Source organism: Mustela nigripes, chromosome 2 (genome assembly GCF_022355385.1).
Source record: "Mustela nigripes isolate SB6536 chromosome 2, MUSNIG.SB6536, whole genome shotgun sequence".
Classification (NCBI taxonomy): Eukaryota; Metazoa; Chordata; class Mammalia; order Carnivora; family Mustelidae; genus Mustela; species Mustela nigripes.
This window is the reverse complement of record NC_081558.1, coordinates 8564690-8592224: the sequence shown is the minus strand read 5'-3', so window position 1 is coordinate 8592224 and position 27535 is coordinate 8564690. Positions and strand designations below refer to the sequence as shown.

At 42.4% G+C, this 27535-nt stretch overlaps 1 protein-coding gene across 1 annotated transcript; it reads left to right on the top strand.

Annotated features, from left to right (window-relative positions):
- The first annotated feature begins 550 nt into the window (after positions 1-550).
- Positions 551-23839, top strand: LOC132011016 (zinc finger protein 791-like). The gene is made up of 5 exons (XM_059389096.1): positions 551-731; positions 18920-19041; positions 19377-19503; positions 19683-19743; positions 20886-23839. The coding sequence occupies exons 2-5, from the start codon at positions 19039-19041 to the stop codon at positions 22615-22617; spliced, it is 1923 nt and encodes a 640-aa protein (XP_059245079.1). The 5' UTR covers positions 551-731; positions 18920-19038; the 3' UTR covers positions 22618-23839.
- The last annotated feature ends 3696 nt before the right edge of the window (positions 23840-27535 follow it).

The following is a 27535-nucleotide window of genomic DNA, read 5'->3' as shown; positions in this document are numbered from 1 at the left end:
TTATCCGCGGTACCTTCACAGTCTCTTATTTGTCCCTAAGCAGTGTTCTTTCCGTTTTCCTCCTGTGACCTTTGAGCAGGTAAGTATCCACGGAATGACGCTGAAAGGTTTTCCAGTGGGTTTTTGCCTCAGTAGGTCTCTGACCTGCGAGCACCTGAGGCTTCGGGGCTGGTCTAGGACTGTGGGGTTCAAACCTCCCAGCACGCTAAGTGGCCCAAGGCTTCGAGATTCTTTCCAGACAAACGAGTGCGGTTGGGGGGCGTGGTGGGCAGAAGACTCCCTGGTGGCAGACGGTCCAGGATCCAAATGGAACCAGACTCCGCACTAAGTGAGGTCACTTGGGCCCGTGCTGGTGAGGAAGGGTCCCGGCTCCGTGAGTGGCCTGGCGGCCTCGCGGTTCAGAGCGACGTCCTCGCAGAGACCAGGTGGCAGCCCGCCGCCCGAGCAAGGTCGACTCAAAGACTTGACCTCCGGCCCGCTGTCACTCAGGCGGGCGGGGGCGGGGCCTCGCGCACGGCCCAATCAGGGGAGTCGCTGGAACGGTACGTGCGGGCGACGCGCTGTGGACGGTGGGGACTGGGTGCCGTCACCGCTGTCCGGCTGAGGCTCGCATCACCTCGCGCTGTCCTGAAAGGCTTGGGGAGCTTCCGCCACATCCTCTGTGGCCGTGAGCCCCGCCGGCCGCGGCAATCGCATGGTGGTCGACCCGGTACCCCAGAAAGCGGGCAATGGTGAGTGTGCGGGGCCGGGAGTCGGGAAACGGGGGCGGTGGGACCGGCTGGAATCGGTCGAGGGGGGGAACCTGGCTTCCCCGCGGTGAACTCCGGAGTCTGGGGACCCGAGGCCGCGGGTGGCGCGGCACGCAGCGCGGGGCGGCCCGGCCGCAGGGACCCATGCCATCCTGTCCCGTCCCTGCGTGGCCGCGATCCCCTCAGATCGGGCGGTGACCACAGGGAGGGTCATCAGGGGACGGTCATGCCTCGGTCTCCCGGGTTCGTGCGCGGGAGATGCTGTGGTCTATGGGGTCCCCTTCCTCTCTCCCTGGGGGGACCCAGTATCCCTGCACTTTTCCAAACATTTGGGGAGTAGGGTCTCAAAGTCACGACCCTGTGCCCCCAGCCTAGCTCTTCATGGGACTGGCAATAAATGCCTCAATTTCCAGATCTTTCCGTGTTTTCTGAAACGCCATCTTTCCTCTCCAGTTCAGAGCATCATTATTAACTATTTGTTCTCCGGGATGCATTTCATATTTCATATTACGCAGTATTTTATCATTTATCCACAGAGCCATGGATGGCTCTTTTTAAAGGTTTATTTTTGTGGGTATTTTACATGAGAAGAAAGCGGAGAATAACCACCTGGAACTGTTTTATGAAATCTTTGTGTCCCGACCCCCAGCAGGATCTTCCCTGGACGCTGACATCCTGTCGGATGTCCTTTGAGTGGAGGTTCTTCCTTAAAACTTTCCTGGTGATCTGTCCTGTCAGCATTGCCCTCCTTGCATTTGTCATTCTGAAAAGATTTATTCACTTGAGACTTCACTTGGGAGACAGTATAAAGTATTTCCAAAAAGGTGAACTTCAGAAAAAAAAAAAGAATTATTTCTTCCTATTTGTTACAGTTAGTTCCCTTTTTTCTTCTAAGTGGGTACAGTAATATTCTGAGATCTTTTAGTTCTTTCAGGTGATTTTAAATGGCATAGCAGGGCCCAGACCTGTGACAATAAGTGTCCCAACCCAGTTGTTTACAAATCGATTTATTTTCTTGGAAATAATGGACATTTTCATTTTCTGATAGTAGAAAGTTGGTTTTCTGGTTGAACTAGTACAATTCCTTAAAATTTTCTTTCCTCCTTTACACATAAACACTGATGTGTGAGATTTTGCGGGATTCTTGAACCCCTGGGTTTCTGTCATTTAAATGACCAGTGGTGGTCTGGAGCGTTGTGATTGGGGAGCAGAGGCCTGAGGCCAGTAACTCCCAAGCTGAGACCAGCTCTGAGCTGGCAAAGGCACAGGGCGTTTTCTTAGTTAGTCCTAAATGTTTTTGTGTGTTTGGGTTTTGCATCCGTGATACAGGTGCACTCAGAGTGGAATTTGTGTACTGAGAAATTGTGAGAGTCTGGAGTTCTGTCTCCTGGACAAGATGTTTATGAATTTGGGCATTTATTAGGGTCACAACCTTAAACTGAATCTGCCTGAGAGTTTCCTTTCCTGGGGGAGGAAGTTCCCATAAGCTGCCCGGAGAAAGTAGGGTGTGCGGGGCTCCTAGAGCCCATTCCTGCAGGTTCTCGGGTGATCCTCTCCTGCACCACAGGGTGCTGTCTCACCTGGGAATGTCTAGAGCCCAGCTTGGAAGTGGGTTTAATTTCTGAATATGGGTTTTCCTTCTTAGCTCTGGGTAAGCAGGCTGCTTATCTGAGCGGCCTTGAATGTTTGCATTTCTTTCCTTGGCATTCTTTTTTATCTGTTGCATACTCCAGTCCTTTCAGTCTAGTCTTCCTTAGTAGTTTGCAGTTTTATTTCCTGTCCGAATGGGTAAGATTTTTTATTTTTATTTCTCGGGCTTTGAAAATGTAAGTTGATTGAGAAAAATGTGTGAGGCAAGAAAATCTTGAAACCAAACAATTTTTATTCCTTTTAGGCACAGTCTCAAGCTGTGAGGTGGGCATATTGAAGTTCTCAGGCACATTTTTTCATCTTTATTATTATTTTTTTTAATATAAATATTTTATTTGGGGGGCACCTGGGTGGCTCAGTGGGTTAAGCCTCTGCCTTTGGCTCACTTCTTGATTTCAGGGTCCTGGGATCGAGCCCCGCATCGGGCTCTCTGCTTAGCAGGGAGCCTGCCTCCCTCTCTCTGCTGTTCTGCCTACTTGTGGTCTCTCTCTCTAATAAAGTCTTTTATTAAAAATACTTTATTTAAAAAAAATTTTTTAAAGATTTTATTTGACAGAGAGAGAACATGAGAGGGGGAAGGTCAGAGGGAGAAGCAGCCCCCCTGGTGAGCAGGAAGCCAGAGCCAGCCTCAATCCTGGGACTCCAGGATCATGACTTGAGCTGAAGGCAGTCACTCAACTAACTGAGCCATCCAGGTACCTAAAGATTTTATTTTATTATTATTTATAAAAGATTTTATTTATTTATTTGACACAGAGAGAGATCATAAGTAGGCAGAGAGGCAGGCAGAGGGAGACAGGGGAAGCAGGCTCCCTGCTGAGCAGAGAGCCCGATGTGGGGCTCGATCCCAGGACACTGAGATCATGATCTGAGCTGAAGGCAGAGGCTTAACCCACTGAGCTGAAGGCAGAGGCTTAACCCACTGAGCTGCTCAGGCGCCCCTAAAGATTTTATTTTTAAGAAATCTCCACATCCAACTTGGAACTCGAACTTACAACCCTGAGATCAAGAGTCGCATGCTCTACTGACTGAGCCCGCAGGACACCCCTCATTTCTCACATATAGAGCCGTTTTTGTATGTGCAGGTCTCCAGGGAACTTTGATGTTTAAAAGGCTTTACTATTTTTTAAGGCAAATGAATTTGTTTTAATTGATGTCAGAAAAACTACCCGAGCCTATGTAAATCTTAAAAATCCTAGTAGGTTTCAGGATTTAAATGCAGTCCCCTAATGCAGTGCAACATACTTTCATTCCTGACAGTATCCCTAGTGTGACATGTGGCAGAGGTACAAACTGTGGTGTCCCTTGTCCTTTTAGTTAGAGCACTGAAATTTTTCATTTTTTATGGGCTGCACTTTTATACTGGCTAGTACTTAAAGAATTAGATCTTAGAATGTTTTCCTGTGTAGAAAAGTTTAAATTAATTTTTTAAAAAGATTTTATTTATTTGACAGAGATCAGAAGTAGGCAGGCAGACAGAGAGGGGGAAGGTGGCTCCCTCTGGAGCAGAGAGCCCGATGCGGGGCTCAATCCCAGGACGCTGGGATCATGACCTGAGCCGAAGGCAGAGCCTTTAACCCACTGAGCCACCCAGGCATCCCAAGTTTAAATTAATTTAAAATTGAATTTAAAGTAGCAAAAGTTGAAAACACTATTAAGTAGTAAAATATAGTGTATATAAGTGTGTTTCTTTTGTATTAATTGCATGCTAAGGATTACAATTCATAAAAAACTAGTAGACCAGAAAAAATGTCAAGATACTAAAAGACGAGAGTTCAGGGTTTTTTTGTTAGAGCATTTTATGTTTACGGAAAAATTGATCACAAAGTACAGAGGTCCCACTTGACCTCTCTGCATCCACAGTTTGCAGTATTTTTTACATCTCCTGTTCCTGTGGTGTATTTGTTACAACTGATGGAGCAGTAGTCCTGGCCTGAAGTCCGCTGTTGATACAAACATAGATGTTTTGTATTCAGTACAATCTGTGGGTTTTGGCAAAGGTACAATGACAAGTGTCTATCATTTCTTTTTAAGATGTATTTACTGATTTTGGAGAGAGCACGTGCATGTGTGGGGAGAGGCGGGGTGAAGAGGAGGGAGAGTGAGAGTCTCAGGCCGACTCTGCTGAGCGTGGAGCACGACGCGGGACTCCATGCCAGGACCTGAGATTGCGACCTGCGCCAAAACGAAGAGTTGGGCGCTTAACCAACTGCTCCACCAGGCACCCCGTGTCCATCATTTCTCTCTAGTATAGAATAATCTCTTGCTTTCCTAAAAATAGTCTGTGCTCCCCCTATTTGTTCAGTCAGCATTCCCTCCAACACCCCAGTCTCTAACCGGAAAGATTTTTAACGTGCAGAATGTCCTGCACTTAGAAACTGCATTTCAGGTGGCGCCTGGGTGGCTCAGTGGGTTAAGCCGCTGCCTTCAGCCCAGGTCATGATCTCAGAGTCCTGGGATCGAGCCCCGCATCCGGGCTCTCTGCTCAGCAGGGAGCCTGCTTCCTCCTCTCTCTCTGCCTGCCTCTCTGCCTACTTGTGATCTCTCTCTCTCTCTGTCAAATAGATAAATAAAATCTTTAAAAAAAAATAACTACTTTTCACCTTGTGCGAGTGTCTTCTTTCACTTAATATACTTTAAAGGTTCCTGCTGGTGTTTTGTTGGCTTTATCCTTTAGTTCTCTTGATCACTTAGCAGTATTTATCACATGCGTATATCATGGGTGTTTCCTCATTCTGCTACTGAAGGATATCCTGCTGAACTCTTGGCAGTTATGAATAAAACATCCGTAAACATTCATTTGCATGTTTCTGTGTGAGTACGAAGTTTCAATTAATTTGAGGAACTACCAAGGAGTATGATCACTAGATCCTTTGGTGAGAGTATGTTTAGTTTTATAGGAAACTGCCTGTCTTCCTAAGTGTTTTGAAAAATTGTATCCTTATAAATAAGTGTCTAGTGACACCCATTTATATTCTAATTCCCTGATGACATTTGAAGTTAAACTTCTTTTCATATGCTTATTTGCAGTCTGTGGTGTACAGTCTTTTGTGGTGTGTGTTCAGATCATTTGCTTTTTTTTTTTTTTAATCATTTGCCCATTTTAAATTGGATTTTTGGGGGCGCCTGGGTGGCTAGTGGGTTAAAGCCTCTGCCTGCAGCTCAGGTCATGATCTCAGGGTCCTGGGATCGAGTCCTGCATCGGGCTCTCTGCTCTACAGAGCAGAGAGCCTGCTTCCTCCTCCTCTCTCTCTGCCTGCCTCTCTGCCTACTTGTGATCTCTGTCTGTGAAATAAATAAATAAAATCTTTTTAAAAAATTGGATTTTTTGTCTTAGCTTTAAGAATTCTTTGGACATTTTGGGTGTCCTTTATCAGATAACTGTTCTGTAAGAATTTTCTCCCTGTATGTGACTGTTCATTTTATTTTTCTTTTTTCAAGATTTTATTTTTATTTGAGATAGAGTGAGAGAGAGAGAGCACAAGCAGGGGGAGCAGCAGAGGAAGAGGGAGAAGCAGGCTCTCCACTGAGCAGGGAGCCTGGCACGTGGCTGGATTCCAGGACCCTGGATCATGAGCTGACCGAGAGCAGATGCTTAACCCACTGAGCCACCCAGGCGCCCCGTGACTATTCATTTTCTTACCACTCTATTTTGTAGAACAGGATTTTTATTTTAATGAAATGAAACTTCCCATTTTTTTCTTTCATGGATCTTGCTTTTGGTATTGTATCTTAAAATACATCAGTTAATCCAGGATCATGTCCTGTGTGATCTTTTAGGAGTTTTTAACTTTAGATTTACAATATATTTTTGGTTGAGTTTTAGGAAAGACATAAGGTCAGTGTCTAAATTCTTTTTTTGTTTGTTTGTTTATCCTTTGCATGTGGATAGCCACTCTTTCTAGCACTGTTTGTTTAAAAGAATTTTTTCAGGGCGCCTGGCTCCCTCAGTCCATGAAGTATTCGACTCGTAATCTTGACTCAGGTCATGGTCCCAGTGTCCTGGGATTGATCCCCATGTTGGACTCCACACTCAGCATAGAGTCCGCTTCAGATTCTCTCTCTTCCTCTGCCCCTACCCCTGCTCATGCATGCGTTCTCTCAAAATCTTTTCTTTTTAAGATTTTACTTATTTGACAGAGATCCCAAGTAGGCAGAGATGCAGGCAGAGAGAGGAGGAAGCAGACTCCCTGCAGATCAGGGAGCCCGATGTGGGGCCTGATCCCAGGACCCTGGGATTATGACCTGAGCCAAAGGCAGAGGCTTTAAACCACTGAGCCACCCAGGTGCCCCAAATCTTTTTTTTTTTTTAAAGACTTTTTCTCTATGTATTGCCTTTTTGTCCTTTGTCAAAGGTCAGTTGACTGTATTTGTGTGAGTCTGTAGGAAAACAGTTGACTGCTGCTTCCTTCAACCTTGCTGTGCTCTGTTACTGATTTTTTCAGAGTGATCTCTGGAATTGCTGGGGGCTCTATCAGATAGTCTACATAGTAAACCATGTGCTATGTAATTCACAGGTTTATTTTTTGCTTCTCAATCTATATAACTTTTATTTCCTTTTTTTGCCTTACTGCATTAGCTAGGTCTTCCAGGATGATGGGGAATAGGAGTGGAGAGAGGAGACTCCGTACCTTGCTGGTTAGCTTGCCAGAAAAGCAACGAGTCTCTTGCCATTATCATCGTGTTAACTACAAGATTCATGTCGATGTTCTTTTCCAAGAACAGGAACTCCTCCCCTCTATTCCTAGTGTGTTACCGTGTGTGTTGAGTTCTCACATGTTTTTTCTTTTTCACCTCCTTGTACTCCTGATAGTAGTAATCTCTGTCTTCCTTCTCTTCTCACTTAGATTGACTCAACATGCACCAATTCCATTCGTCATTTCAGAGAACTAGCCTTTGGCTTTCTTGATATTGTCTCTTCACTTCCTGTAACTCTTTTTTTTTTTTTAAAGATTTTATTTATTTATTTGGCAGAGAGAAATCACAAGTACACTGAGAGGCAGGCAGAGAGAGAGAGAAGGAAGCAGGCTCCCTGCTGAGCAGAGGGCCCGATGCGGGACTCAATCCCAGGACCCTGAGATCATGACCTGAGCCGAAGGCAGCGGCCCAACCCACTGAGCCACCCAGGCGCCCCACTTCCTGTAACTCTTAATGTCTTTTATAAGTTTTACTATTTTATTTTCCTTATTTATATTGAGATATAACTGACATGTAACATTAGTTTCAGGTGTACAACATAATGGCTCAGTATTTGTGTATACCGTGAAATGCTTCCACAGTTTAAGTCTAGTTAACATCCTTCATTGCACATAGTTACAGTTTCTTTACTTACCATAGAACTTTTAACACCTACTCTCTTAGCAGCTTTCAAATATTCAGTGTTAACGGTGTTAAGAGCTGTGGGTACCATGTCGCATGCTGCATCCAGTGACTTATTTTATTACCAGAAGGTTTTTTTAAATTTAATTTAATTTAATTTTTATTTTTAAGATTTTTTTTTTTATTTGCAAGAGAGAGAGAGCATGAGAGGAAAGAGGTCAGCGGGAGAAGCAGACTCCCCACTGAGCAGGGAGCCTGATGTGGGACTCGATCCCGGGGCTTCAAGATCTTGACGCTAGCCGAAGGCAGTTGCTCAACCAAATGAGCCATACAGGCGCCCCTATTACCAGAAATTTGTACCTTGTGACTCCCTTCACCCATTTTCCCCACCCTTCACCTCTGGCAACCACCAGTTTGCTTTGCGTATGAGTTTGTGTTTTTGTTTTAGTTTTTATTTTTTTGTAGGATTTATTTACAGAGAGAGCTTGTGTGCACGCATGGTGGGGAGGGGCAGAGGGAGAGAGAGTCTCAAGCAGACTCTGCCTAAGCACGGAGCCCGACGTGGGTCTTGATCTCACGACCCTGAGATCATGACTGGAGCCAAAACCAAGAGTGGGATGCTGAACCGACTGTGCCACCGGCTCCCCTGTGGTTTTGTTTTCAGATTCCACGTATAAGTGAGATCATACAGTATTTGTCTTTCTCTTCTGACTTTTCCTCTTAGGATAATATTCTCAAAGTTTATGTGTTAAAAATAGTAAGACTTTGGGGTGCCTCAGTGGGTTGAGCCTCTGTCTCTCGATTTTGGCTCAAGTCGTGAGATAAGGCCCCACGTGGGGCTCCGCACCCCTGGAGCCTGCTTAAGTTTGTCTCCCTCTGCCCTTCCTGCTCTCTCAAAGGGGCAGTATTTTATTCTTTTTCATGGCTGAATAATATTCTATTAATGTATATCAGTTTGTCCATTGGTGAACACTTGTTTTCATATCTTGGCTATTGTAAGTAATAATGCAGTGAATATAGGTTGCTTATATTTTTTAGAGTTAGTTTTTTTCTGATAAATACCCAGAAGTGGTATTATTGGATCACGTGGTCATTGTAGTGCACAAAGGTTCCCTACATCCTCACCAACACTTGCTATTTGTCTTTTTGATGCCAGCTGTTCAGACAGGTGTGAAGTGATAGCTCATTGTGGTTTTGATGTGCCTCTCCCTGGTGATCATGATGTAGAGTACCTTCTCATGTACCTGTTGGGCACCTGTGTGTGTTCTGTGGATAAATGTCTGTTTAGATCCTCTGCCCGTTTTTTTTTTTCTTTTTTAAGATTTTATTTATTTATTTGACAGAGAGAGTGATCACAAGTAGGCAGAGAGGCAGGCAGAGAGAGGGGAGAAGCAGGCTTCCTGCTGAGCAGAGAGCCCGATGCAGGGCTCGATCCAAGGACGGTGAGATCATGACCCGAGTTGAAGGCAGAGGCTTTTAACCCACTGAGCCACCCAGGCGCCCCTCCATTTCATTTTTTAATTGGGTTCTTTTTTTGGTTTTGAGTTTTAGGGGTTCTTTATGTATTTTGGATATAACCCCTTGGATATAACCAGAGATACAATTTGTAAATAATTTTCTCCCATCGAATAGGATTTCTTTTTAAGGATGATTTAAGGATTTCATTTAAGGATGATTTCTTTTGCTGTGCAGAAGCTTCTTAGTTTGATATAGACCTACTTGTTGACTTTTGCTTTTGTCGTCAGATCTAAATAGTCATCTTTAAGATTGATGTTAAGGAGCTTATCACCTGTTTTCTTCTAGAAATTTTATGGAGTCATGTCTTACACTCAACGTCTTTAATCCATTTAGAGTTGAGTTTTGTGTATGGTGTAAGAAAGTGGTCCAGTTTTCCCGGGACTGTTTATTGGAGAGACGGTCCTTTTTTCCATTGTAAATGTTTATTTCCTTTGCTGTAAATTAATTCACCACAGAGTGTGGGTTTATTTCTGTATTCTCTGTTCTATTCTATTGATCCGTATGTCTGTTCTATGCCAATGCCTTATTGTTTTGATTACTAGGGCTTTGTAACATAGTTTGAAATAAGAGAATGTTGTGCCTCCAGATTTTTCTTAAGATTGCTTTGGCTATTCAGAGTCCTTGTGGTTCCATGCAGATTATAGGACTGTTCTATTTCTGTGGAAATGCCATTGAGATTTTGACAGGGATTGCATTGAATCTGTAAATTGCTTTAGATGGTGTGGATATTTTAACAGTAGTAATTCTTTCAATCCACTGGGCATGGAATATCTTTCCATTTATTTTGTGTCATCAGTTTCTTTAATCAGTGTCTTACAGTTTTCAGTATATATGCCTTTCACCTTTTTGATCAAGCTTATTCCTATTCTTTTTGATGCAATTGTAAGTGGACGTCATTTATTTATTTTAAAAAAGATTTTATTTATTTATCCGAGAGATAGTGAGTGAGCACAAGCAGGGAAAGCAGCAGGCAGAGGGAGAAGCAGGCTCCCTGCTGAGCAAAGAGCCCAATAGGGGGCTCCATCCCAGAACCCGGGGATCATGACCTGAGCTGAAAGCAGGTGCTTAACCAATCTGAGCCACTTAGGTGTCCCCTGGACTATTTTTTAAATTTTATTAAGTTTTTCATTTTAATTTCAATATAGTTAACATACCTTTAAATATTTTTATGTAGTTAAGGTTGATTGTTTTCTTAATTTCTTTTTTTTTTAACTTTAAACAAATTTTTATTACACAAAAGGAACGATCAGAAATTAAGAAAAAGTGAATATGTTTTCTTAATTTCTGATTGTTCCTTATTAGTGTAGAGGAATGTAACCTTTTTTTTTTTTTTTTGGTGGAATCTTTAGAGTTTTCTGTATACAGACAGTTCCCAACTTAATGATGGTTCAGCTCAAGATTTTTTGACTTTTTGATGGTACAAACGCAACATACATGCAGTAGGAACCATATTTTGAATTTTGATTTTTTCCATTCTCAGTATACAATTCCGTGTTCTCCTGTCCTGGGTGGCAGAAGCAGCCCCAGCTGTAGCTTCCAGTCAGCCCCACAATTGTGAGGGTAAATGACTGTTACTGTTAAAACCCTTCTGTCCCTATACAACCATTCTGTTTTTTTTTTTTAAAGATTTTATTTATTTATTTGACAGACATATCACAAGTAGGCAGAGAGGCAGGCAGAGAGAGAGGAGGAAGCAGGCTCCCTGCTGAGCAGAGAGCCCGATGTGGGGCTTGATCCTGGGACCCTGGGATCATGACCTGAGCTGAAGGCAGAGGCTTTAACCCACTGAGCCACCCAGGTGCCCCAACCATACTGTATTTTACTCTTGGTATGGTATTCAATAAACAACATGAGAAATTCAACACATTGTTAAAAATAGGCCTTGTTGGGCACCTGGGTGGCTCAGTCAGTTAGGTCATGATCTCAGGGTCATGGGATTGAACCCTGTGAAGGGCTCTTCACTCAGCAGGGAGTCTGCTGGAGAGTCTCTCTCTTGCTTCCCCTTTATCCCTTCCCCCAAACAAATCTTTTTTAAAAAGGCTTTGTAAAAAATAGGCTTTGTAAAAAAAAAAGAATTTGGCTTTGTGTTAGCTGATTATACCAACTACAGGCTAATGTAAGTGGAGTATGATTAAGGTAGGTGACACTAAGCTTGTATGTTCATTAAGTTAGGTATATTAAATATATTTTTAGTTTTTTTTTTTAAAAACTTCATTTGAGAGAGTGAGAGCACATGAGCTGGGGAAGGGGGCAGGCAGAGGAAGCATACTCCCCACTGCGCTGGGAGTCCCAACTTGGTGCTTTGGTCCCAGGACCCTGAGATTATGACCTGAGCTGAAGGCAGGTGCTTAACCTTCTGAGCCACCCAGCTGCCCCTACATTTTCAATTTAGAGATATTTCCAATTAATGATGTATCAGTACATAACACAATCATAAGTTGAGGAAGATCTGCAGAATATCCTATCATCTATAAACAGACCACTTCACCTCATTTTTTCTAAACTGGGTAGCATTTTTCTTTTTCTTGCATAATTGCCCTGGTAGAACTTTCCAGCTTTGTGTAGTGGGCATCCTCCTCTTGGTCCTGATCTTAGTGGAAAAACTTTCAGCTTTTCAGCACTGAGTATGAGGTTATCTGTGAGCTTGTCATGGCCTTTATTATGCTGAGGTATTTTCTCTGTGTACCACTTTGTTGAGAGTCTTTTATCATAAATGGATATTGAATTTTGCCATATGCCTTTTCTGCATCCATTGAGAAATCATGACTTTTGATCTTCATTTTGTTAATACGGTTTATTACATTGATTTGTAGATGCTGAACCATACTTGCATCATGGAATTAATCCCACTTGATTGTGGTAGATGATCTTTTTAGTGTGTTGTTGGATTCACTTTGCTCGTATTTTGTTGAGGACTTTCCTAGCTTATGTTCGTCTGGGATACTGGACTGTAATGTCCTTATGGCATCTTCTGGTATTAAGGTAACACTGGCTTCATAAAATTAGTTTGGAAGTATTCCCTCCTATTTTTTAGTAAGCATTTGAGAAGGATTTGGTATTACTTTTTCTTCGAATGTTTGCTAGAGTTTACCAGTGAAGCCATCTGGTCCTGGACTTTGATTTGTTGGGATGCTTTTGGTGACTGGTTGACTCTTTTTACTAGAAATCAGTCTATTCAGATTTTCAGCTTTTTCATAATTCAGTCCTGATATGTATTTTGTTTCTAAGAGTTTATCCATGTCTTCTAAGTTGTCCAGTTTTTGGTGAATAATTGTTCACAGTAGTCTCTTATGACCCTTTGTATTTCTGTTGTACCAGTTGTAATGTCTTCTCCTTCATTTTTTTAATATATTTGAGTCCTCTCTTTCTTTTCTTTTAGACTCTAACGAAAGGTCTATCCATTTTATTTATCAAAAAAACAAAACCAATATGGACACCTGGATGGCTCAGTTGGTTAAGCGGCTGCCTTTGGCTCAGGTCATGATCCCAGAGTCCTGGGATCGAGTCCCGCATCCCAGCTCCCAGCTCCACGGGGAGTCTGCTTCTCCCTCAGATCTTCTTCTCTCTCACTGTCTCTCTCTCAAATAAATAAATAAAATATTAAAAAAAAAAAAACCTCTTAGTTTCACTGATTTTTTTTTCTATTTTTAATTTGCATTTTGTTTATTTCCACTATGATCTTTGTTATTTCTTCTTCTAGCTTTGGACTTTTTTCTTCTTTTTCTAGCTCCTTGAGGTATAAATTTGGATTTATTTGAGATCTTTCTTGATGTAAGCATTAATTGCTATGAAATTCCTTCTTGGAACTGCTTTTGCTGCATGTTGTAAGTTTTGATATGTAGTATTACCATTTTCATTTTGTCAAGGTATTTTTTGACTTCTCAAGTTGATTATTTTCACCTGTTAGTTCGGTAGCATGTTAATTCATCTGCACATATTTGTGAATTGTCCAGTTTTCTCCTTGAGTTGATCTGTAGGCCCACCATTATGATTGGAAAAGATGGTTGATGTGACTTTAATCTTCTTTAGTTTATTAAGACTTGTTTTGTGGCCTAATATATGATCCATTGTGGAGAATGTTCTATGTGCATGTAAGAATGTGTATTCTGTTGCTTTTAGATGGAAATGTCTGTTAAAAATGGGTCACTTAATTTCAGTGTTTCCTTACTGTTTTTCTTTTTTTCTTTCTTGGTCTGGATGATACATCTAATGATAGTTAAGATATTAAAGTCCCCCACTATTATTGTATTGCTGTTTCTTCCTTTAGATCTGTTACTATTTGCTTTATATATTTAGATGGTATAAACTTTATATATTTTGAGGGTATAAACATTCACAAGTAATATATCCTCTTATTCATGCCTTTATCATATAATGACCTCCTTTGTCTTTTATAGTCTTTGTCTTAAAGCCTATTTTGTGTCAGACAAAATAGCTAGTTTTTTTTTTAAGATTTTATTTATTTGTTTGACAGACAGATCACAAGTAAGCAGAGAGGCAGGCAGAGAGAGAGTAGGAAGCAGGCTCCCTGCTGAGCAGAGAGCCTGATGCAGGGCTTGATCCCAGGACCCTGGTATCATGACCTGAGCCAAAGGCAGAGGCTTTAACCCACTGAGACACCCAGGCGCCCCGTCCATTAACATTTTAAAGTAATTATTGGTCGGTATGTACTGATTGCCATTTTGTTCACTGTTTTCTAGCTCTTTTTGTAATTTGTTCTTTTCTTGGTTCTTTTGTGATTTGCTGATTGTCTGTAGGACTATGTTTAGATTCCTTTCTCTTGTGTGTGTCTACTATAGGTCTTTGCGATTCCCATGAGTTTACTAGAATAGCTTATGTTTAGTAATCTAAGTTGATAACAATTTAAGTTTGAGTGTATTCTAAAACTCTGCATTTTTATTCTACCTCCATTTTATGTTTTTGATATCACAGTTTGCATTTTTGTGTCTCAGTTAACAAGTTAGTATAGTTATTTTCATACTTTTGACTTTTAACCTCAACTTCATATGATTAACCTCCCACCTTTACATTAGTCTGAATTTCACTACATATTTACCTTTAATGGTGTAATTTGTACTTTCATATTTTCCTGTTACTGATTAACATCCTTCCATTTCAATGTAAAGAAGTCCCTTTTGCATGGCTTGCAAGGCCAGTCTAATGGTGATGAATTCCTTTAGCTTTTGCTTCAGTTGGAGAACTCTTATTCTCCAATTCTGAAAACTTTACTGAGTTGAGTTTTCTTTGTTAGCAGTTTTTTTCTCTTTTTAGAAAATATTTTAGGGGCACCTGTGTGGCTCAGTGGGTTAAGCCTCTGCCTTCCGCTAAGGTCATGATCTCAGGGTCCTGGGATCGAGCCCCACATCAGGCTCTCTGCTCAGCAGGGAGCCTGCTTCCCCCACCACCATCCCCCGCCTGCCTCTCTGCCTCCTTGTGATCTCTCTCTCTGTCAAATAAAAAAAAAAATCTAAAAAAAATTTTTTTACTTATTTGTCAGAGAGCATGAGCTAACACAAGCAGGGGAAGTGGCAGGCAGAGGGAGAAGCAGGCTCCCCAGTGAGCAAGGAGATGGATGTGGGGCTTGATTCCAGGACCCTGAGATCATGAACTGAGTTGAATGCAGATGCTTACTCAACTGAGCCACGCTGGTGTCGCTGGCACTTTTTTTTCCTCCCCCCACCCAGCACTTTGGATATGTCACACCATTCCTTTCTAGCCTGCAAAGTTTTTGCTGAAAAAATCTGATGATCTTATGGGAGTTATCTTGTACATAACACGTTTGGTTTCTCTCTCTCTCTTTTGCTGGTTTTAAGTGCCTCTCCTTATACTTTAGCTTTGACACTAAATGTAGTGCTTCTTGGTGTGAGTCTCATTGGGTTCATTGTATTTGGAGCTCTCTGGGATTCCTGAATTTGCTGTTTCCTTCTCCAGGTTAGGGAAGTTTTCGGCTATTATTTAAGTTTTCTGCTCCTTTCTCTCCTCTTTGGGAATCCAGTAATGCAGACTTTGGTCAACTTGATGTAGTCCCATAAGTCCCTTAAGTTGTCTTCACTTTTTTTCATTCCTTTTTCTGTATACTGTTCTGATTGGGTAAGTTCTGCCCTGTCTTCATTTTTCAGTTCAGTTCTTCTTCAGCTCTATGACTTCTGTTTGGTACTTTGTTTTCTTCTGCTTGTTGGAATTCTTTCTTTTTTCATCCCATTCTTCTCCTGAGCAAGGTGAGCATTTTTATTACTGTTATTTTGGACCCTTTATCGGATAAATTACCTATCTCCTTTTTGTTAAGGTCTTTTTCTAAGGTTTTATATTTTGCTTTTGGGGGGAATACATTGTTCTGTTTCTTTGGTTTACTTGACACTCTCTTGGTTTTTATGTGTTAGACAAAACAGCCCCCTCTCCCAGTTTTGAAGGAATGAACTCATGGAAGAGAGCCCTTTGTTGTCTCTCAGACCTTTGTGATTGTTCAAGAAGGCTATTTGTAATTGCTAGGCTCCTACAGTTGCTACACCAGACAACTTTTAATAAATTCTATTTTCATATCATTCAGTATAATGATTTCTTCAGACTTTTTTGCTCCCAGTATTTAGAAGTTTTTATCTCCATGTCTTTGGGGTTTTCCAACTACTTTCCTGTTACTGATTTCTAGATTAATGCTGCTGTTTCCTGAGAACATATTTGTAGGATTTCTGTTGTTTCAAATTTAAGGTGTTTAAAAAAATTTTTTTTTTCTCAACGATTTTATTCATTTATTTGACAGAGAGAGAGATCACAAGTAGACAGAGAGGCAGGCAGAGGGGGGGGGGCAGGCTCACCGCTGAGCAGAGAGCCCGATGCAGGGCTCAATCCCAGGACCCTGAGATCATGACCTGAGCCAAAGGCAGAGGCTTAACCCACTGAGCCACCCAGGTGCCCCACAAATTTAAGGTGTTTTATACCCCAGAAGGTGGTTTGTCCTGGTGAGGGTTGCATGTGCACTTGAGAAGAATGGAAATTTGCTGTTAATGACATATCCCATGGATTTCAATGAAACCTGTTGCTCACTGGTACTGTTCAATTAACTAGTCTTTCCTGATTTTCTTCCTGCTGGAATTTTTGCGTTACTGATACGGGGTTGTTGATAGGCCCATTTTTTGCCTAACATATTTTGCTATTCTGTTATATATACGAAAGGATTGTTAAATTTTCTTGGAGATTTGACCCAGTGATCATTACATGATTCCCTCTTCATCTGAAATTTCCCTGCTTTGACGTAGGCCTCGTCTGAAATTAATCTGCTCTGCTGGCTTTCTTTTGGTTACTGTTGGTGTGGTACATCTCTCTCCCTCCTTTTATGTATATTTGTGTCTTTATTTATTTATTTGTGTATTTATTTATTTGTGTCTATATTTGTGTTCTTTTTAATGTGCTGTTACAGTATCATTCGGCTGTAGGATTTAGACCATTGATGTTTAAAGTGGTTATTGATAATGTTGATTAGTAGCTACAGTGCTTTTTACTCTTTCTTGTTGTCTCTGTTTCTTTGGTTTCTGCCATTTTTCTGCCTTCGTTGGCTTTGATTGAACATTTTCTCTCTTCGCAGCATATCAATTATAGTTTCTTTACTTTGTTTTCCCGAGTTTACCTCATGTCAGAGTATTCCTAATTTTCCCCTGGCCCATGTAACATGGTCATTCATTTCACTTACCCAAAAGCTTATTACTGAATGCAAAAGTGAGGTCTATCAGATTTGTTAGTAAACGAAAAGGTATTTTATTTTAGTTTCTTTCCTAATTCTCTTACGTACCTCCCAGTGAATTTCTTCTCGTGTTCTTTGAAAACCAGGTGTACTCGTGTCAAATTCCTCAATTTTTGCCTCAGAAAGTCCTTATTTCTTCTTCATTTTTGAAGAACAGTTCTAACCGAATTGTAGGGTGGTGGTGGTTTACTTTTCAACACCTGAAGTGTTTCACTCCAGTCTCTTTCTTGCTGAAATGGTTTTGGAAAAAGTCCTGTTTGATTCTGACCTGCGTTTCGGTGTGACCGAGGTTGGTTCCTCCCCTCGCACGCCTGGCTTCCTTCACTGTATTCTCTTCATTTTGTATTTTTCTGCAGTTTGAATAGGATGTGCTTGAATTTGTGTTTTCAGTTGTTTGGGGTTTTTTTTTTTTCCCCCTTCATTTTCCCTTTTGTCTTCTCTTAGCTTCTCTTGAATGGTAGGAAGATTCACTTTTTCTGTTCCTTTCTGCCTTTCTTTTCCATCAGTTAGTCCCATTTTGTGTATTTGATCCTTGTCATTATCCCAAAGTTCTTGGAGAGTGTGTTGTTCTTTTTTTTTTTCCCTGTTTGCTTAGGCCCCAGTGAAACAGATTCTTCGGAGGACAGGCCTTGTTAAGAATAGAATATTCTGGGCATATTTCAAAATAGCTTCTTTTCTGTCTCCAATTTTGAAGACTGTGGTTTGCCCTGTGTCCTCAGTTCTCTGGCGGAATCTAAGAAGAGTTGTTTCATTTTAAGTTTTTTGCTTTTTCCTTGTGAGGGAGAGACTGCTTCTGAGTTCATTATTTGACAAACAACAACCAGATCTCTGGCTCTGATTTTTTTTTTTAAGATTTTATTTGTTTATTTGACAGACAGAGATCACAAGCAGGCAGAGAGGCAGGCAGAGAGAGAGGGAAGCAGGCTCCCCACTGAGCAGAGAGCCGATGCGGGACTTGATCCCAGGACCCTGAGATCATGACCTGAGCCGAAGGCAGCGGCTTAACCCACTGAGCCACCCAGGCACCCTCTGGCTCTGATTTTTGATGCTTGATGCGTACAGCTTTGAAACTCCTCCCTCCTCCTCCCTCCTTGGTCCGCTTCTATCCAAGACAGGGAGAAAGCCTAGTGCTTCCTGCTTTGGCAGCGGCAAGAGGTTCTGTTCATACAGGCTCCTGCCCTTGTGTGTGAACCTTTAGTCCACTCAGAGCCTCAGAAAAAAGTCTGCCTGCTTTTCCCTGGTCTCTCAAGCCATTTCATGCCAGCGTGAGAGGCCTGCCTTCCTCCCCGGAGACCTCAGTTCCAGAGTGAACGTGCTTACCCCTCGCGGCATTAGCTGGTGTCCTCAGCTGAGGGATTCCTGTACTTGGGGATTGGCTGTGGTGCTTCTGTGCACCACGTCGCAGCTCATAAATGAGAGAAAATGAGAGGGTCCCCTCTAGAGGGACTGGTCGGGAACTTCCTCCTGAAATTGGAGGATGGAGATTTTATGTTCTCTTGGAGGAGAGCACTGCTGAATCCATTATTTCCTCCTCATGAACAGACTCACCATCAAACCATTGTGGATGTTCGTGAGCTCCCTTACAACCCGCAGCTCTATTCGTCAAGGTTAGCCTGGGCCAAGGACGCTGTTATGGTTTGACCAAAAAGAGTTCTTCTAGCACTTTCTTAACTCAGCATGTGTCCTAAAAAGTGAGAAGCAGCCCTGAGGCTCATTGGATGGGGTTTCTGTGGAGACCTCTGAGCCGTCGCTTCTGAGTAACTTCTGGCTAGGTGAACGGGACGGAGATACGGAAAAACGGATGCAGTAAGTACCACAGCGGTGCAGAGGAGGGCTTCTGCACAAGAATATTTGCCTTTGTCCAGCTACGTCTGGCTACCTCTGATGGCCTGGAGGACTTCGGGCCGACACGGAAAGCTGATCCTTGTTACAAGTTGCATTTCCATAGGCCTCCGGGACGCTCGTGGCTGGTGCTGGGACTAGAACAAGCCTCCAGTTCTTCACTGTGTTTTACTCATTAAAACCTCGTGCAGACTCGAGCCCGTGCATCATGGAGTGCTGAGTTAAATGGTATGTAAGAAGGAAGGAGATGAGAACGTCCTTCTCAACAATAATTAGCGTGCTTAAAATAACACTGGTCTCATTTGTATAGCATTTCGCTCATTCCTCCAAGGTGCTCTGGACCCCACCATTAGAGAACAGTAACATTTAAAGTGATCACAGTAACAATGAGTAAATAATTTGCATGTGTTCATGATACTGTTAAATTTATGAGGAAGTGGGAACAGAAAGTAAATTCTCACGACCAAGACGTAAATGTTTGGAGACCACAGAATCACATACATAACATAACCTTCCTATAAATTGGGTATAAATCCCCAGTGCTGTCATTTGGGATGTTTTAGGATTCAGTGACCTTTGAGGATGTGGCTGTGAACTTCACCCTGGAAGAGTGGGTTTTACTGGATTCTTCGCAGAAGAAACTTTACAGAGATGTGATGCGGGAAACCTTCAGAAACCTGGCCTCAATAGGTAAAGATGATGACATTCTTACTGAACATTAGCAGTTAGAGAATAGGTATTTCTTGCCCATCAGTCTTGTTCTAACATGTGGGAAAAGCATACATTAGTAAGCTAACAGAGACCTAAAATCTAGTAATTTTTTATAATTTCTAAAAACATGGAATTATTTTTCTCCATTTGCATTTTAGGGAAAAAATGGGAAGGTCATGACACTGAAGATGGGTACTATACGCAGGGGAGAAGACTAAGGTGAGTCACACAGTATAGCAGTGTCCCACGTAGAATCCTTCTGTGGCATGAATTTTTTTTTAAGATTTTATTTATTTGACAGAGATCACAAGCAGGCAAAGAGAGAGAGAAGAGGAAGCAGGCTCCCCGCTGACCAGAGCACCCGATGTGGGGCTCGATCCCAAGACCCTGGGATCATGACCTGAACCGAAGGCAGAGGCTTTAACCCACTGAGCCACGCAGGAGCCCCGGCATGAATTTTCTAAAACCAAATTATTCAGAGGTGCCGGGGGCTCAGTCAGTTCTATGTCTTCCTTCAGCTCAGGTCATGATCCCAGGGTCCCGGGATGGAGTCCCATAGGGAGCCTGTTTCTCCCTCACCCTCTGCTTGCCACTCCCCCTGCTTGTTCTCTCTCTGTCAAATGGATAAATAAAATCTTTAAATAAATAAAGCCCAAAGTGTTCAAATTTATCCTTAAATTTTTTTTCACTGAAAATATTTACTTAAATAGGACATAGGTGTTCAGTGTTTGCAAAACTGTCCACTTGGAAACAGCGTAAAGAACATCCCTGTATGTTGAGATGCCTGGGTGGCTCAGTCTGTTATGTGCCTGCCTTGGGCTCAGGTCACAATCTCAGAGTCCTGGGATCAAGTCCTGCATCGGGCTCCTTGCTCAGTGGGGAGCCTGTTTCTGCTTGCCACTTCCCCTGCTTATGCTCACTCACTCTCAGTCTCTAATAAATAAACAAACAACCCTGTAGGTTAATAATCTTTGTTTACATGATAACTGTGGCCAGTTCTATTTATGAAACATTCAGTCTATTAACTTTTCAAACACTTAAGAAAGGGCAGGAGACCTTCATTTTGCTGTAAATTATAAAAAATGTAATTCTAGGGGCACCTGGGTGGCTCAGTGGGTTAAAGCCTCTGCCTTTGGCTCAGGTCATAATCCCAGGGTCCTGGGGTTGAGCCCCGCATCGGGCTCTCTGCTTAGCAGGGAGCCTGCTTCCTCCTCTCTCTCTGCCTGCCTTTCTACCTACTTGTGATCTCTGTCTGTCGAATAAATAAATATTTTTTAAAAAAAGATTTTAAAAAGTGTAATTCTAGTATCCTGCTAATACAAATAACCAAGAAATATTCATATATTTCTCATTTTTTACAGAATTCATATGGTAGAAAAACCTTATGAAAACAAAGAGGATCACTGTGGAGAAACCATCACCCAGACTCCAGATCTTAATCTGAACAAGGAAAGTCCTTCTGGAATAAAACCATCTGAAGGTCCTCAGTATAGAGAAACCATCACCCAGACTCCAGATCTTATTCTGAACAAGAAAACACCTTCTGGAGTAAAATCACCTGAAGGTCATCAGTGTGGAGAAACTATCACCCAGACTCCAGACCTTAGTCTGAATAAGAAAAGTCCTTCTGGAATAAAACCACCTGAAGGTCTTCAGTGTAGAGAAACCATCATCCAGACTCCAGATCTTAATCTGAACAAGGGAACGCCTTCTGGAGTAAAACCATGTGAATGTAGCGTGTGTGGAAAAGTCTTTGTGCGTCATTCGTCCCTTAGTAGGCACATCAGATCTCACAGTGGACATAAGCCATATGAGTACCACGAATGTGAAGAGAAGCCATACAAGTGTAAGGAATGCGGGAAAGCCTTCAGTTACCGCAAATCTGTTCACAGACACGAGAGGACTCACACTGGGGAAAAGCCGTACGAATGTCAGGAATGTGGGAAAGCTTTCACGTGGCTCACGACTTACCGAAGACACATGATAACTCACACAGGAGAGGGACCTTACAAATGTAAGGAATGTGGGAAGGCTTTCAGTTGTTCCACTTCGTTGCGAACACATGAGAGAACTCACACTGGAGAGAAACCCTATCAGTGTAAACAGTGCGGTAAATCCCTCAGGTCCCCTCTGGGTCTGCGAATACATGAAAGAAATCACACTGGAGAGAAACCCTATGAATGTAAGCAGTGTGGGAAAGCCCTCAGTTGTCCCAGTTCCTTTCGAAGACACGAAAGGACGCACACTGCAGAGAAACAGTATGAATGTAAACAGTGTGAGAAAACCTTCAGCTCCCCTCTAGGCTTGCGGATACATGAAAGAATTCACACAGGAGAGAAACCTTATGAATGTGAGGAATGCGGAAAAGCCTTCATTTCTCTGTCAAGCATTCGAACCCATATGATCACACACACTGGGGATGGACCTTACAAGTGTAAGGAATGTGGGAAAGCCTTCATTTGTCCCAGTTCCTTTCGATCTCATGAAAGGACTCACACTGGAGAGAAACCCTATGAATGTAAACAGTGTGGGAAAACCTTCAGTTGGCCCAGTTCCTTTCGAATACACGAAAGGACACACACTGGCGAGAAACCTTATGAATGTAAGGAGTGTGGCAAAACCTTCATTTATCGCACAACCTTTCAGGGACACATGAGAAAGCACACTGGAGAGAAACCCTATAAATGTAAAGAGTGTGGGAAAGCCTTCATTTCTCCCTCGAGTGTTCGCACGCACATGATAATGCACACTGGAGATGGACCTTATAAATGTAAGGAATGTGGGAAAGCCTTCAATTTTCCCAGTTCCTTTCGGATACACGAAAGGACTCACACAGGAGAGAAGCCCTATGAATGTAAACAGTGTGGTAGAGCTTTCAGTTGTTACACGTCCTTTCGGACACATGAGAAAACGCACACTGGAGAAAAACCCTATGAGTGTAAGGAATGTGGAAAGGCCTTCATTTATCGCACTACCTTTCGAGGACACGTGAGAATGCACACTGGCGAGAAACCGTACAAATGTAAAGAATGTGGAAAAGCCTTCAGTCGTCCCAACTCATTTCGAAGGCATGAGCGATCTCACACTGAATAGAAACTTCCTGAATGTAAGCAGCGTGGGAAAAATGTCAATGGACCTTCATCTTCACATGTGAAAGCCCCACGGGAAAGCAGTCCAACAAATATAAGAAAGCCTGATACACATGAATCCCTATGTAATGTTCCAGAACATTATATGTAACCTCAATCATTGTAAAAGTTATAAATATATTGTATTTATCAGTGCCTCATTCTTAAAGTGGATCTCTGGACTGTGGATATTTACTACTTAATTTCAAAAATGAACATTGAGGTGAGATAATTCTGTAAGTACTCTTTTTACTGTTGTTTAAAGATTAATAGATATTTGTTTTCTCCTCAAATCAGTAATATTTTTCTCTTTCCATTTTGGAGTCTGATCCATGGATGAATCGAGGTGGTTTCTAAATGTGCGAGTAGGTTTAATTTTAAAATAATGGTTTAGAATTGTTGATAAATGACATTTTGGTATTTGTTGGGATTTTCCCACTGGCCGCCTCTGTCAGCTACTGGATCTCCATTACCCATCAAATATTCCATCTTTCTTAGGAGAAAACCAGTTTTTGTCACCGGCGTAATGTGACATTTCCTAGAATCTGTTCCCTTTGTGATTCTACCTGTAGCCTCACTTGCATGAGGTTTGGAAGGCCGGAGTACTGGAGGCGTTAGGTTTCAGAGCTGACAGACAGACAGAAGCTGTATAGGAGCTTGGAGGATAACCTGCTTATAACCTGTTTTCCTGATCGCTTGCCCTGCCAGTCAAGAGTGCCCTCAAAACCACAATTAACTGCCTGACTTCCATTTCTCAGAGGTCCAGGTTTCCACATACACCTTCACATGTTCTGCATCAAAGATCCACCACAGTTTGGATTTTCCTGCCAGTGCTCGTGCATCCAGGCGACTAATTGGAGCTTTCATGGTTGGAAGTATTCTCTGCTGCTCAGACTCTCCTCTCCTCTAGACTGCATTCATTTAAGGTCTAATTTGTGTAGTAAACACCTTGTTTTGGTAATACTGCTAGTGACCACGTGTTCCTGATTCCACTGCGATAGCTACAATGATGCCATCCAAAAGAACCACCTTGGACTTTGGTCCTCTGCTGTGCCGCGACTGTGAGAACTGGCCCCTCCCCCGTATCAGGCTGATTATGGATGTTTCCCTTAGTTCACAGCTGTGTGTAGTTCCTCAGTGTGTCTTCAAGTATGTTTGTATGTGATTAAAAGCAATGCATTTGTCAAACAAAACCTTCCATAGTCATTTCTTAAAACATTAACTGGGGCACCTGGGTGGCTCAGTGGGTTAAGCGCCTACCTTCGACTCGGGTCAAGATCTCAGTGTCCTGGGGTGCTTGGGTGGCTCAGTGGATTAAGCCTCTGCCTTTGGCTCAGGTCATGATCTCAGGGTCCTGGGATCAAGCCCCACATCGGGCTCTCTGCTCAGCAGGGAGCCTGCTTCCCGCTCTCTCTCTGCCTGCCTCTCTGCCTACTTGTGATCTCTCTCTCTCTCTCTGTCAAATAAATAAAATCTTTAAAAAAAAAAAAAAGATCTCAGGGTCCTGAGATCAAGCCCCCTGTTAAGCTCCGTGCTCAGTGGGGATTCTGTTGCTTTCGCTCCCTCTGCCCCTCTCCCCGACTTGTGCTTTTGCGCTTGTCGTTCTCACTCTCAAAATCTTAAAATATTTTATTAACTGTTTTAATACAATTTGTATGCTACCAAATACCGAGTCTCTCATTTCCTGGGAGTATATATTAAAATATCCCATTGTAATTATGAATTTTCAGATCAGCTTTGTAATTTTGTCAAGTTTAGCACGCATTCTCAATATTAGCTTGTGTATACGTGCTGAGGTACTTTTCATTCTTTTACAGGTATAGTCTCTGTCATGAAAATAACTTCTCATTTGGTCAGTGTCCTCTTGCTAGACAAAACCCACTGTGTTTCCATCAGCAGTCAGCAGCAGTGTGATCAACTTCAGGAATAACGGGCGCCTCAGTGGCTCAGTTGGTTAAGCATATGACTCTCAGGTCGTGGTCTCGGGGTTGTGAGTTTGAGCCCCATGTTGGGCTCCAAGGTGGGCCTGGAGCCCTACTTTAAAAAGGACTGCTGGGGCGCCTGGGTGGCTCAGTGGGTTGAGCTGCTGCCTTCGGCTCAGGTCATGATCTCAGGGTCCTGGGATCGAGTCCCGCATCGGGCTCTCTGCTCAGCAGGGAGCCTGTTTCCTCCCCTCTCTCTCTCTGCCTGCCTCTCTGCCTACTTGTGATCTCTCTCTGTCAAATAAATAAATGAAAAATCTTTAAAAAAAAAAAAAAAAGGACTGCAAACCCTAAATGACTGATTTATCAGTAAGAGAGTGTTAAAAGGACTTACATAATTTGGGTTTTTGCTAGGTGATTTGATTACTATTTAGTAAAGACAAGAAGTTTCTGGATGTACTCGATGCTTTGTGGAGGTAAACTTAATTCCACCATTGTTTTTACCGTCCAGAAAATAATTATGATTACCAGTATAGTGGGGCTAAGCCTATAAGAAGCTCCACTCAGACATATTTCTAAGAAGAGGAGAATTTTGGTCATTTTTGTGACTTAGACCTGTCTTTTTCCCATTTTGAAAAACATAGTTAAAAAATACCCTTCTTTTTTTCTTGATCCATCACGATCACCAAACTGCTTTGGTGGAAGTATTTGGTATTTTTCTCTTCAACACAGTACAATTTGGCAAGGCCAGTGCCAGTCTCCTACAACTGTTGCCCTTCCCACTTGTTATCTAAACACCAATATATTTCCTACAGTGAACTGACGGACACTATTTACCACAGAGAACCTCAGTGAAAATATGTAAATTCTCTCCTCTGTAAACTATGTTTAATATCTCCTTTTTAATGTCACTGAGCCTGTAAGTTTAGGTAAATTGTGAGAGAACAAAACCTAATGGGCGAAAAAAAGAGAACACTACTGTTCTGATCACGCCTTTCTTGCTCCGCGACTACTCTTGATGCTAATTTTTGAACATCCCTCCTCTGTCAGACACTGTGTACTCAAAACATACCCAAGCAAAAATAGTAAAATCAGCGTAGGATTTCAATATAGAGGCATTAAACACGAGTTATTGCAGTCTTGGTGCTCATATTTTTGTGGGAAAAGAGAGATGGTTAACAAATAGTAACATTTGGGATAATAAGAGAAGTACGGGCTTTGATAGAAAGAAACGACATTAAATAACAGGGAAGCTAGGAGTGTGTATTACTTTTCTATGAGGATAGGAGCCTGAGTGAGCAGGGATGTCACTCAGTAGTGAGTGACCCCTGGAATTCCCACCATGCAGTACGTCGTCAACACTCAGGAACAGCCTTGGTGTGGAAGTACACAGAGGGCAGTAGAAATGGAGAAAGTCCGGCATTGCTGTGATTAACAGTAACGATTCCCCATAAAGATACAGTCCTGGCTCATCTTCCTTTTTGCAGTTTTCTGTATGTAATTTGTGATCTTGGGTTTGGCCTGGGTATCTGGGGCTTGAAACTTACCACTAATTTGGGCCACAGATATCTATGGTATTTTTTCGTGTTTACTGTCATTTTTGAGAGCGTTTCAATTTACCTGTATTTAAGTTTTACAGTATTTGGCACCTAAATTTTGCTTGTGTACTAACTGCATAATATAAACCCCCATTAAGCCCTGGGGTGTCTCCCAGTTTGAAAAAGGGTTATGATAATCTGCCTGTTCTAGTTCTTCCGTTTATTCTGTGCAGAGAGAGCTATTTACACAAGCCCACTGCGATTTCCCAGTGGAAACATCAGAAATAGCTAACTTTAGAAGGCAGTTAGTTATTCAAGGAATAACTAAGGAAAGCTGCAGACACAAAGTATAATTTTGAGTAATTTTATGTAAAAGGAAATATCTTTCTGTAAGAGGAGTAATTGGAAGCTTTCTGTTTGACCCACAAAGCCCCACGGCCCACCTCTGTCCACATGTGTCATTTCCAAATGCTTACACTTCCAGCATGTGTGACAAACTAGACGGATATAAAAGTGACCATCGTGAATTTTATGAGCAAAGGAAAGTCAATCTTGTTCATTTTTTTAGTACTGACATTTTTTTTTTTAGCATTGTCGCGGTAAGTTCACGGTTATTAGTCTCTCTTTGGACGCCTCCACCAGCATTCCTTCATCTCACAAAAGAAAAACTTGCGCACAGGAGAGCAGGGTCCAGGATCACAGCTCACAGTAGTGGACTCGCTCCCATTTGGAGGTCTGATGGGTGCTACCTACTTAACTAGGCATCGTCACAATTTTAAACTCAAAAGCACTGCGAGAAATTTCCACTTTGACAAATTTGCCATCAAGTTCCACAAATGACTCTGAGGACAGTGTGTTGTTTGTATTACATTCTGGGAAAGGCAAACTTGGGAGCCTAACGCAGATGAGTGTAGCCAGTGGTGAAGGGGTTTAGTACAGGAATGTCCTGGGGTTCATCCTTTGTGGTGTTACTACACACTTGTGAAAACCCCCCCACTACACTTTAAATAGTGTGCATGTATAGACTAAAAATGAGTAACAGAAGACGACAAAAATGCTTTCATATGCTGGGAGAATCTTGAATTTTGCCAAACCCCAACTGTCATGTGTGCAGCTCTTCTTTCCCCCACACCGGGGCTACTACTTAGGAGGAACTAACAGACTGAGGAGGGAGGACTCGGTCCCCATCAGGCCTTTGCTTGCCATCCCGTCGGCACCTCGACTGAAATGTGAGGGCTCCGAGAATCTAAATTCCTCAGGCCATCTGTGGAAATACTATGGTTCTGGAACATGGCGGCGCACCCCACGGTTCTCCGCGGGCACCATCTGAGGACCTCCTGACGTCTCAGAGGCAGGACCCTATCCTTACCTTGCTGTCCTGAGGCCCCTGACAGCTCTTATTTTCCCATCTCAAGCGGACTTT

Bases quoted from the DNA above. Each gene is read 5' to 3' on its own strand.
- LOC132011016 (XM_059389096.1), top strand. The intron at 19,504-19,682 runs GTAAAGATGATG...TTTGCATTTTAG, and splicing joins CAGAAACCTGGCCTCAATAG to GGAAAAAATGGGAAGGTCAT. The intron at 19,744-20,885 runs GTGAGTCACACA...CATTTTTTACAG, and splicing joins ACGCAGGGGAGAAGACTAAG to AATTCATATGGTAGAAAAAC.